We start from the raw sequence: 12674 nt of genomic DNA on the forward strand, positions 1-12674 counted from the left end.
CTGGGGGTTCAGCTGGAGAACAGGAGCTGAGGGGAGACCTTCTGATCTCTGACCTGCCTGAAAGGAGCTTGGAGCATGGAGGGGGTTGGTCTCTGCTCCCAGGTAACAAGTGACAGGATGGGAGGAAATGGCCTCAAGTCGTGCCAGTGGAGGTTCAGATTGGATATTAGGAAAAAAAAATCTTCATGGAAAGGGATGTCAGGCATTGGAACAGGCTGCCCAGGGCAGTGGTGGAGTCACCATCCCTGGAGGGGTTGAACAGACACATAGATGAGGTTCTTAGGGACATGGGTTAGCGCCAGTGTTGGGTTAATGGTTGGACTTGATGACCTTGAGGGTCTCTTCCAATCAAAATAATTCTATGATTCTAAGTGAGATAACCCAGCCCTGGGTTTGGGATTTTCCAAAGAGCCTGAATCCCAAAACAATTTTCTGTCCTCAGTCTGTGATGAGATGTTTATGGTATGGTTTGAAAACAAACAAAAACCTTAAGGTGATGTGATCATCATTTTATTAAACTGAGGGACAGGGCTGCATCAAAGCAGATGGTGGTTGCAAACAAATGCACCAAGGAAACAAGAAAATATTTCTAATCTTCTGGTTAAAATGCATACTTCCAATAGGAGTAGTGAAGGTGGGGGAGGTAACTAGCTTTTAAATGTAATCTGACATGATTTTGTGACATACTTGTCACACAGAGACAGAAATCATCATGACCCCAAGAGGTGTCTTTGAACCCTATCTATTTATGTGCCTTCCAAGATCAAGCTCTGCTAATGACCAACGGGAGCCTTATATGTGAAATTACTGGAGTGACGGTGGGCTTTTTGTCCTAATGTATCAAGGAATAACCCCTATGACCTGAGTCTTTATAAAGACAACAATGGACTGGTTTCACAAGGCAGTATTTTCAGTAAAACCAATTCAAAGACAGGGAAGTGAGCTTGTGAATGACAATTTTAAAACGTTCTCACTTGGCAGTAACCAAAATGGGCCCCTTTAGGTTCCACATTATGATTTTCTTTTTAGCACTTTAATAAGCTCAACCCTCTTTTATCACTATAACTTCTGACTAAAAATAATCAATACAACATACTGAGAAGTGCACACACACACATAATAAAAATGGAGTATTTTGGTAATGTATACAGGTTTATTTCCCTTTAAAAGCCAAATTTGGGGTGAAATTGCTTTTGGCATAAAAAAAGGAATTTTGCTCATTCTAATTGCCATATACTTGGAGAATTGGAAGCGAGCTTAATTCCCCAGACAAAAGACCCTCGGGCTCTCTATAGGCACAACTATGGATGTTCTGGGGAAGAAAAAAACTATGGCAGTTCTTGTGAAGTTTAAACTGTCTTAGGGTTGGTCATTTGCAAACTTCACTGTAAACATAATGTTATAAAATTCCGCATACAAGAGGATTTATAAAATAAGCCTTTTCTATATGCTGAACTAAGGCTAAATGAGTCACATTGGCTTAGATGGGTGCAGTGAAATACAATTTGCAGCTCCATGAGTCATCAAGAGCCATGGTTATTGCTTCCAACAAAAGGCAGATAACACCTAGATTTCTATTTGATTTTAGCAGAGCTCTAATTCTTCCACCACAACCCTCGGAGGTAAAGATTGAGGCACTGAACGACTGCTCACACTAATTTTCCAGGCAGGCATGGAAAGACTGTTTAAACTACCCTAGAATGTCATAACCAGCTCTTCCTGCTGATTTTCTTCAGCCAACAGCCCAAAGCCTTAGTCTGTATGAATAAAAGCAGCTACAAGGCAATGGCCGAACACCAGAATAAATTTACAACACTTCAGCTCCCGAGTGATTTATACTGTCCTTGAAATGCATCTTGGAAATGTCAAGTATCTGCTACATATGTATGTGTTGAGAAATGGTATCACCCTGCCAGAGGTATACCATGCCTGCCAGGATACATCTACCAAGGATTTAAAATTCAAACGTTGTCCTACGTATATCTATTGGAAAATAGTACATCCAACTGGGGAAGAAGGTACCTTGTATCATCTGCTCTGTGCTAAATGGCAGAGTGCAGAAATATTACCACTTTAGTGGATGCACAGCAATTTACTGTTCTTTCTTACAGAGAAGTGGACTCAAATTATTGGTATTTACCATATGAAGAGTTTCCTGAAGGTGCATAGTATGGCCTCTGCTCTCATTGCCTGGTGCACATTTTCATCTATCTACCTGAGTTATCCACAGTTCCCATATGATGCTCCATATGGCTTTGGGTAACCCAAGGCTCTATTTTTAATCCCATAAAATTTGCACATGGGATGATATCATATCACAGCAATAATCCCAATTCACTTCTTTTTTCATTATTTTTCTGATGAAAAATGTATTTCAACAGGACATTTTTTGTGTGTTTGGCCACATCAGATTTTCTTCTTTCTCCAAAATAATCCCTGAAAGTAAAGAGCAAAACGGCACTCAATTTAGCTTGCTTTGGGAAATTCCAGATACTCATGTGTAGCATGCTACTGCTGTTTCCTTGTGATGTAAACTTAACACCTTTTTTTAATGCTACAAGACATCACAGAATCACAGAATGGTTGGGGTTGGAAGGGACCTCTGGAGATCATCCAGTCCAACCCACCTGCTAAAGCAGGGTCACCAGAGCAGATCGCACAGGAATGTGTCCAGGTGGGTTTGAATGTCTCCAGAGAAGGAGACTCCACAACCTCTCTGGGCAGCCTGTTCCAGGGCTCTGGCACCTCAAAGAAAAGAAGTTTCTCCTCATGTTCAGATGGAACCTCCTGTGCTTCAGTCTGTGCCCGTTGCCCCTCATCATATTGTTGGGCACCACTAAACAGAGTCTGGTCCATCCTGTTGACATCCATCCTTGAGATATTGATAAACATCAATGAGATCCCCTCTCAGCTTCTCTTCTCTGTCCAAGTTAAATAAAATATTATTTCAAACCGTAATAGGATATGTTTCTTTAAAAATGACAAAAAAGAAAGATCAAGATAATTACATTTGTTTTTCCAAATCCAGCTGAGGAATTGACACAGTTTGGATAAACACCTTAATTTCACTTGCCTGCAGCATTTTTCAGAAGTCCACTTTTTTCTACAATTAACACAACACTCACCTTCCATCACGCAGCTGATGGCATAAGCTATCGAGTCCTGTAGCTCAGTCAACTGATGAAAGAAGTGTCAATCTGAGATTGTCACAGGAATAAATGAGGATGATGGGGGTGCTGATTCATAGAAATAAACATACTTTATTTCTGCTTGCTGTCTTGGAAAGATCATATATTTTACCTACAAAGCAAAGTCACTGATATTTACAACTTGCTTGACCTCTTTTGCTTTACATGGCTCATTTGATTTTCTTAACCTACTCATGCCATGGCCTCTCAAACATAGTCTGTGGCAGCGTATAAAACCTCCCAGCAGGAATAAAACAACCACCTGGGCTGCTTGTGCCTTTATGACATTTACTGCTCAATTGCAGCATTACTAGAAATTGAGAGCACAGCAGTTCCGACTGCCCAAAAATCACTTCAGATAAATAGGTGTGAGAAGAATCCTACTGGTGGCAATAAACTCATAAAAGGAAGAGCCTTTTTTCTTGTACAAAATTAGCTGGCTCATTAGCTGCAAGTATACCAGCCCAATCACATTAAGAGGGTCAAACACAGAACAGCAGACAAATCTTTAGGCATTAGTAAATTTGCAAGTGTATAGTCACCCATTATTCTTTCCCTTATAAACCAGCATGAGCTGTCTTACCAGCACTGTCAGCGCTAGAGCTAAATGTGAAAGTCCACATACAACAAGAGGAGACACAAAAACTCACTCATAGAAAGCAGAAACAGAAATGAGGCACAAAAGCTCATGCATATTTTTTTCTGCTGCCTATTATCTTAAGGAAGATGAGTTGGTCAGAGAACGTAGAATCATAGAACCATTTTGGTTGGAAGAGACCCTCAAGACCATTGAGTCCACATGGTTTGGTCCAATTGGCATCAAACCATGTCCCTAGGAACCTCATCTACGTGTCTTTTAAACCCCATCATGGTGATTCCACCACCACCCTGGGCAGCCTGTTCCAATGCCTGACAGCCCTTTCTTGTGAAGAAATTTTTCCTGATATCCAATCTAAACCTCCCCTCATGCAACTTGAGCCCATTTCCTCTCAACCTACCAGAGACAGACCAACCCCCTCCATGCTCCAGGCTCCTTTCAGGCAGGTCAGAGATCAGAAGGTCTCCCCTCAGCTCCTGTTCTCCAGCTGAACCCCCAGCTCCCTCAGCCGCTCCCATCACACTTGTGCTCCAGCCCCTTCCCCAGCTCCGTTCCCTTCTCTCAACTCGCTCCAGCACCTCAAGGCCTTTCTTGGCATCAGGGGCCCAAAACTGACCCCAGGATTCGAGGTTTGGCCTCCCCAGGCCCAGCACAGGGGGACGGTCACTGCCCTGGCACTGCTGGCCACACTATTCCTGACACCAGCCAGGATGCTGGTGGCCTCTTGGCCACCTGGGCACACACTGGCTCGTGTTCAGCCGCTGTCACCAACACCCCCAGGTCCTTTTCCCCCAGGCCCTTTCCAGCCACTCTTCCCCAGCCTGTAGCGCTGCCTGGGGTTGGTGTGACCCAGCTGCTGGACCCAGCACTTGGCCTTGTAGAACCTCATCATGGTAGCCCACATCTGACTCCAACATTTCAGCTCTAGCAGCAGCCATAAACCTGTGCCTAGCACAAAACTGAGCACTTTACAGACTCTTCAGGGCTTTCTAAAGCCAAAGATGTGTAAAAAGTGACAGTAGAGGCCACCACTGCTGCAGTCCAGATAAACAGGGAGAGCAAGCCAGTGGTATACAAAACACCGTGGTCTTAAAGTTGTTGCGTACAAGGCAATTAAATGGTAGTAACACTATGCAATTCCAGCAGCTGGGGTGGTTTACAATAAAGCTTAATTAGACTTAGATAACAGAAGAGCAAACTGATGATAGGATGTATACCTAAAATGCACAAAGAAATTGGAGGTTTCTTGGGAAGTGGAATAGATCCTTACTTATGCAGAAATACCCCAGCGTATCCCTCCTGCTCTGTACTGACACATAACTCCATGTCTCAACAAGTGGCTGAAAGCAAGAGAACGAAGAGAAGATTTCCCACTTCATCAGGAACGAATAAGAACATAAACGCACTCATTCATATAACAGCCTCCTCCGAGATCACTTAGGAAACTTAACCAAATGAGAGACTTTGCAGACCACATTCAACTGAACGTAGATTTTAAAGCTGTTACATTCAGGTATTCAGGGACTATTCTCAAGATGTGTTCATTTTCTGCAGATGTTCCAACCGAGACACATAACTCAGGAGAGTTTAGTTAAGGATCCAGTTGAATGATTTCTCAGCTCGGTTTCCCTTATCGCCTCTGAGAACAGACTCTTGGCTGTGGTGTTCAGGCAGCCAGACTGGAGGAGGACATGTGTGGAAGGGTGACTGTTGACAGTGTCTACATGTTAAACCATTCTTCAGGGCAGAAAGGCAACAAGGATAAAACAGGCAACAAAGCTGCGCTGATTTCACAGGAAAAGAAAACCCCAAACCTAAAAAGAAAAACACACCAAAAAACTCCCCACATTCAAAGTCTTCTAAAATAAGCAACACATTTGCATTCACACAAATGGATTTTACTTTGAAGGAGGTTTATTATTATTATCATTAGAAAATAAGTGACAATGCGATATGTCAGTGAACACCAGCACTGCTCGGGGACTGAATATATTGACATGAAGTTCTTCTGAGACTGAGGGAAAGCACCAGCTGCCATGTTTATATTTATCTTGGCAGGTCTATGGGCTCTAGCCTGACAGACACTATGTAGTTATGTAGTTATGTTCTGTGATTACTGTATCAGTGAGTCAAAGCCCTTGAAGCCAAAACAAGCTAGTGGCCTAGGTTACCTTTGAATCAACGGAGTCTTTTCACAGAATTTTACAGGAGTTCTTAGCAAAAGCATCCCTATGCAGTTTCATCCCTATGGGGTGCTGGTGAGGGGAAAGAGTGTGAGGAGGAGGGTGCGAGGAGGAGAAATCAATAATTGGCTGTGGAATTGGTGCTGACAATATGGTTTTGGGTTCTATAACCACAAGACTCTGTCTGCAGATCAGCCTCTGCTTGGGAGAGATGGGATCTGCTTCACTAGGCAGGGCAAAATTATTTTCATCAATAGGATGGCTGACCTCATATGGAGGGCTTTAAACTAGGAATGATGGGGGCAGGACAGGGTGACCAACCCTCCTGTGAGGGAGCAATGGACAGAACTGCTGAAAAACGGGCATGGAGTGGTGTGGCAGGTTCACGAAGTCATCGCAATTGGGCCTGGGCAGGGTCACCTACAGAAGTTTCATGTAGGCAGCAAGGTGCCTACAAGGCAACCATGTGGACAAGCACTCCAAACCCTCTCCAGGAACTCAACATGTTGGGTTGCCTCTCTAAAGTATGCACACAGTATGGGGAATAAACACGAAGAGTTTGAGATCTGTGTGAAGTTGCAGGGCTATGACTTTGTTGAGATCACGGAGACGTGGTAGGATGGCTCCCATGACTGGAGTGTTGTATTGGAAGGATACAGGCTCTTTAGGAAGAATAGGAAGATGATGAGAAAGAGTTGCCCTTTATGTAAGAGAGCAGCTGGAGTGCATGGGGCTCTGCCTGGGGATAGATAAGGAGCTGATGGAGAGTTTATGGGTTAGGATGAAAAAGATGACAAAGTGGATGAGGTCCTCTATGGACAGATACAAACAGCCTCATATTTGCAGGCTCTGGTCCTCATGGGTGACTTCTACTAACCCAATATCCGCTGTGGGGGCAACACAGCAGGGTACAAATAATCCAGGAGGTTCGGGAGTGCACTGATGGCAACTTTGGGGATTTGATGTACCAATGCCAAGATCTTAAGGTTGCTAGAAGAGGGCCACCTCCACTGCTAAACTTTACTTTCATGGTAGCAGAAGGGTTCTTTAGCCAAAGCTTCCAAGGCAAGTATCAAGGACTTGGCACTGTGAGAAGTAAATTATGTTGTGGGTGATTGCTAAAGCAACAGACACTCCTTTCCATGCTCACAGATGGACATTCAACCGAACTACAAGTGCCTCAACAGCTTGAAACGCTTCCCGTGTTTCATACTGAACATCGCTATTTTACATGTTCAAGCTTGTTCTTTCGTTGGCTGTACTGGGATAAATAGACATAGTTCCATGAAATCAGTTTTATAGCTGGTGTTAGGGAGAATGGAATCCTTAAATCCCCAGTTCCTCTGAAGAAAGTGTCGACAACACAGCTGCCAGTATTTGTGTTAGTATCTGATGAAGACAAGTGCATATTTATCCACGTCTGTAGGTTTCTGTTTGTCTTGGAACAGAAAATAAAGGTGACCTGAATAATACAGTTACTGCTTTTGCTTTTTCTTCCCCATGGCAAAAGAAAATGCTGTTCTGTTTTTGTTTTAGAAGAGCTGTTTTTCCAACCTACTTGTGTATGTAACCTCAACATGCAAGATCTACATTCCTGGTCTAAAGGGCTCTAATTCAACTTTCACCCTTTACATCATTGTTTGCAGCTCCATCACACTTCTCAAAGCCAGAAGGAAAGACCCACATTGTTCTGAAACCATTTTACACCTTTAAAAGAGTCCCATTTCTTTCTCTTTTGGAAAGTTTTGGAACCAACCTTCTGCCAGTGTATCTGTAACCTCCCCAGCTCCCTAAAATGGGAAGAAATCCCAAGATGACATCTGTTTTAAGATTAAAGCAGTAGAGACACAGGAATTAATTTACCATTCCTTTGCCTCTTTGTCCAGACCATCTTTACACAGTAAACCCCACTGGCTGAAAGAATCACACAGAATCCCAGAGTGGTTGGGGTTGGAAGGGACCTCTGGAGATCATCCAGTCCAACCCACCTGCTAAAGCAGGTTCACCTGAGCAGATCACACAGGAATGTGTCCAGGTGGGTTTGAATGTCTCCGGAGAAGGAGACTCCACAACCTCTCTGGGCAGCCTGTTCCAGGGCTCTGGCACCTCAGAGGAAAGAAGTTTCTCCTCATGTTCAGATGGAACCTCCTGTGCTTCAGTCTGTGCCCGTTGCCCCTCATCATATTGTTGGGCACCACTGAAAAGAGTCTGGTCCATCCTCTTGACACCCACCCTGGAGATATTGATAAACATTGATGAGATCCCCTCTCAGCTTCTCTTCTCCAGGCTGAACAGCCCCAGCTCTCTCAATCTCTCCTCATAAGAAAGATGCTCTAGGCCCCTCAGAAATATTTTGCATATTTCCTCATTGCATGACAGAAATTGCTCTCTACCATAGACAGTGTTATGTGCGTATTCATTAAGGAACTGGTCCATACACCAGAAAAAAAATACTTTTAGGTTTTTGTAAGAAGTATGGGTTATTCTGTCTGTGCCACACAGAGACCAGACAAGCTCCTCCTATTAATTCCCCCCAGCTGAGGTGAACTGGACAGTGGTTTGCTCTACAGCCCTGGGAGCATTTTGTTGAATGGCACATCTCACATTCCCCACTTACGTATTTTCTCTGTGTTTTCTAAATAAGCACACACTGCACTTTCATTTCATGCATGTAAGAGGAATGCATTAAAAAAAACCCCAACAAAGCAAATGCCAAGAGAACTCTCTCTTATCAACATCGCTTTTGAATTTTCACTGTGGGGGTTTCAAATCCCTGTGCCTCCTGATTCTTAATCTCACTTACTTCTGTGTAATATATGAATGTCAAAAGATAAACAGTGGCATCTTTCTGCAATTGGTCAGGAAGGTACCTTGACTGGCTGCCAGGCTGAAAAAATACTCCTAAAGAAACTATTAAAAATCTGCAGTGAAACAGGAAGATGAAAGCATGCGTCAGATATAAAAGCAACAAAACATTATGCTGGCTCAAAGACAAACTGTCCTACTTAGTCTAACAGTTTCTCACAGGGAAGTTAATGCTGGAGTCACTTCTATGTATGAGCGATATCTTAAAATAATAAATATTGCCTTAAGAAACGGAGTTACAAGGATCTTGAAGCTAGCTGATGTATGCTGTCATGTCCCTCAAGGCATCACCATGTGATGTGCTTTCAGGAGACGAACTGGGCTCCAAAAGTATCCATGTACAAAAATTACCTTCCAAACTAGTATAAATAAATAAATAAATTTTGTGTTTAGATATCATCTTGTTTTTTTTTTTTCTGCACCCGTGAACCCGAGTGGTGTTTCTGCATGGGATGCAGGTAGCTCATTTCAGTGTGAAACGAGGTATCTTATGCTAACGGAAACTTGCAAAGGTGTGAGCTTAGCAGAGAAATCCAGGGAGATTAATAAACAGCAGAGAAGAGTTTCTTCTTTTATGACCTACACATGGCTGCCTTAGGACTTGATCCAACTCCCAGGAGCTCCAGTGAGAACTCCAGGTTAGAAATATCTCCACAAATCTTGTTTCTCTGGAGTTTAAGTCCCTCAATGTGGCTTCAGGATGGTTAGCTCTCAAATTTGGAAGTAGACAGCTGCTTCTGAAGCACTGCATTGTGTTATCATACATATACAAAATGAGAGATGGATTAAAAACAAAGTCTGATTGTTCTCAGCTGCATCAGAAGATAGCAATGCCAAAGACAAGAGTCAGAAGATATTTTAAAGGGGCAGATCTACTGTTTCTTGTCACTTTCTTCACAAAAAGTGGTGGCTGTCAGTGACGGGCTGCTCTTAAAGGTAAAACCAGGGGTTATTCATCTATTTTCCCAAGTTTTCGCCATAATGCTTCCAGCCACTGGTAGCTGGAGAGCAAGAGGAGGTCAACTAATTTACGAAGCTTCATGCTATGCATGTGGACATATCATGGTGTTTGGCTACTGTAAATTTAATCAGACACACCCTGCAATGTGGAAAGAAAATTCCATTTAAGAGAAGCAATCTGCTTAATTTTCTCGACCACCATAAATAATCATAACAATAATTGCTACTACTATTGTTTTTTAATGACAGTTCCAGGTAGAAAGGAAGAATTAGATCCCTTTCCAGTTAATGTTATATATTCTCCAGCTTCCTTTTTACAGTCAAGCGGAAATGGATTAATCTCACAGAGAATTCTATTTTATGCCAAATATACCAGCTAACTATCCCTAACATCAGAACCCTATTGTACCGGGCAGCTTGTCAGATCAAAATATCACTGGATGTACAAAATGCCCAAAGCACAGGAAAAATAATCACAGCATCAACAAACAGCTGCTCATGAGAGAACACACAACATCACACTGGAGTGGTGCAGGAGGGTAATAAAGCCCATAATTTAAGAGCAATACCTACCTATTGTGTCTCCTTGTTCATGCACCATGGAGGCCAGGTCTTTAATGATCTGGTTCACGTCCAACATGTCACTCTGAAAAGAGAGAAAGTCTAACATTAATGATGAATGAACGTTATGCAAGCACAAAAGGCATGTGACACAGACAAGCTTTGCAAAGAAAAAAAAACAAAACAAACCAAAACAACTCACAGAAAACCTCGCCTGTGTAGAATTAAAAGAAAAGGTTATAATGCCCCCATAGTAAATCAAAAATCCCCTTAAACAATGACATGGTTTGCTGGATCTAAGTCAGCCGGTTGACTCACACTTTCTATAAGAAACAAGTAGAATAATCATATTAAATGGTTGCTTTTCAGAATTGTGGAGGACTAAGAGAAAGAAAAAAATAATAACAGCAGCAAAACCTTTTCTTTCTACAAAAGTTATTTTTGACATAGGCTATTCATCCCAGAGTACAGATTCTTACATAGAAAAAGGCGATCTTTCAGCATAGCATCCAACTGACAAAATACTATTTGTAAAACTGATGGAGACATCAGAGAATCATAGAATAGTTTGGGTTGGAAGGGACCTTAAAGATCATCTAGTCCCAACCCCACTGCCATGGGCAGCGACACCTTCCACCAGACCATGTTGCTCAATGTCCCGTCCAACCTGACCTTGAACACTTCCAGAGATGAGGCATCCACAGCTTCTCTAGGCTCAGTCCCTCACCACCCTCGTGGGGAAGAATTTCTTCCTTATGTCTAATCTAAATCTACCCTCTTTCAGTTTAAAGCCATCTCCCCTTGTCCTGTCACTACATGTCCTGGTAAGAAGTCTATCTCCAGCTTTCTTGTAGGTCCGCTTTAGCTACTGGAAGGCTGATACATGGTGTCCCTGGAGCCTTCTCTTCTCCAGGTTGAACAACCCCAACTCTCTCAGCCTGTCCTCACAGAGGAGGTTGTCCAGCCCTCTGACCACCTTCATGGCCTCCTCTGGACCCTCTTCAACAGGTCCATGTCCTTCTTATGTTGGGAGCCCCAGAGCTGGACACATGACTCCAGATGGGGTCTCGTCAGAGAGGAACAGAGGAGACAATCACCTGCCTCGATCTGCTTGACAAAAACCCACTGAATCTGAAATCTCATTGGTAAGGCAATAAGGAAAGACCTATTTGATGAATGGTTTCATTTATACATTTTCAATTGTGTATATATATGTAATAGATTCAGCACTGAAATTTTCCTAGTTAAAACACAGCAAATTCCCAGCGAGTTTTGCTTCCCTCATTTCCGAACACTTACCATACACAAGAGCAAATGTGAGCATATGTTGACTTCATGTGACGTTGCCTCTTATAAAAAGAATTAATCTAGCAATAATAGGCATAATAACATAGATACTGCTGAACGCACTACCAGTAAGGCAACATTAGCAGAGCAATAAAAAAGACACTCAAACAGGATGTATTTTGTTAAGCGGTACAAATCCCAGAATCACAGAAACATTGACAGGAACCTCTGGAAATCATTTAGTCCAAGACCCCTGCTCAAAGCAGTCAGTTAAAGAGGGTTGCTCAGGGCCTTGTCCACTTGGTTTTGTGTATCTCCATGGATGGAGACTCCACAGACTGTCTGACCAACAGTGTGTCATGTACCCCTTGAACTGGGGAACCCAGCACTAGATGCTTTCTGCAGTGTTGAAATAACTTCCTAAGAATCTGCTTCTCCTGAGGCTAATTGCACAGTAATTAATTTATCTGCTTGGGTCCTGCAACTCTTGTCCATCATGCAAAAAGGTCCAATTGCTTCTTAAAGACCTCAGCATCCTTACTGGCAAATTTAGAAAATGGTGGATAATGAATCTACACCCTTCTACTGAAGTTTGTTATGAGAATATAAGTGGCATAACATTTAATGATATAATGCAATAGAATCACGTTAATTCACACTGAAGCCTGGGAGTCCCATTGTGAATTCTAGAATGTACCAAATTGTTGAATAACTGAAGAGGCAGGAAAAACAAAAGGTTTAAAAAGCTGTGAGAAATCATAATAAACCAAAAAGAAACAAAGCCCCCAACCAAAGACTGGGTAATTCATTACAAAATGCACTTCATTCACTCACTTGTCAAGCATAATGAAGCTTTAATTATGTATGGTATTATTCATAACTTGTAAATACTGCAGAATTTTTCTGTAAAAATCAATGAAGTTTCAGTAACTTGAGATTGCATTTGAACACTCACTGTGGTAGTAAATCATTGCCAGGAAATGAGGAGAAATTAGTTGTGGTTTTTTGGGGTGGGAGAGTTTTTAATTTCCT

The 12674-nt window shown here is 42.4% G+C and overlaps 1 protein-coding gene across 2 annotated transcripts in view; it reads right to left on the reverse strand.

Moving 5' to 3' along the window:
- Window positions 1-12674, reverse strand: part of TSNARE1 (t-SNARE domain containing 1) — a 512375-nt gene that overhangs the window by 186440 nt on the left and 313261 nt on the right. For both annotated transcript variants that reach the window (XM_065629755.1, XM_065629754.1), the window contains exon 10: window positions 10368-10440. In XM_065629755.1, the coding sequence (XP_065485827.1) occupies window positions 10368-10440 (73 nt within the window). The remainder of the gene's footprint in view (window positions 1-10367; window positions 10441-12674) is intronic.

The sequence above is a fragment of the Caloenas nicobarica genome, chromosome 2 (assembly GCF_036013445.1).
Source record: "Caloenas nicobarica isolate bCalNic1 chromosome 2, bCalNic1.hap1, whole genome shotgun sequence".
Classification (NCBI taxonomy): domain Eukaryota; kingdom Metazoa; phylum Chordata; class Aves; order Columbiformes; family Columbidae; genus Caloenas; species Caloenas nicobarica.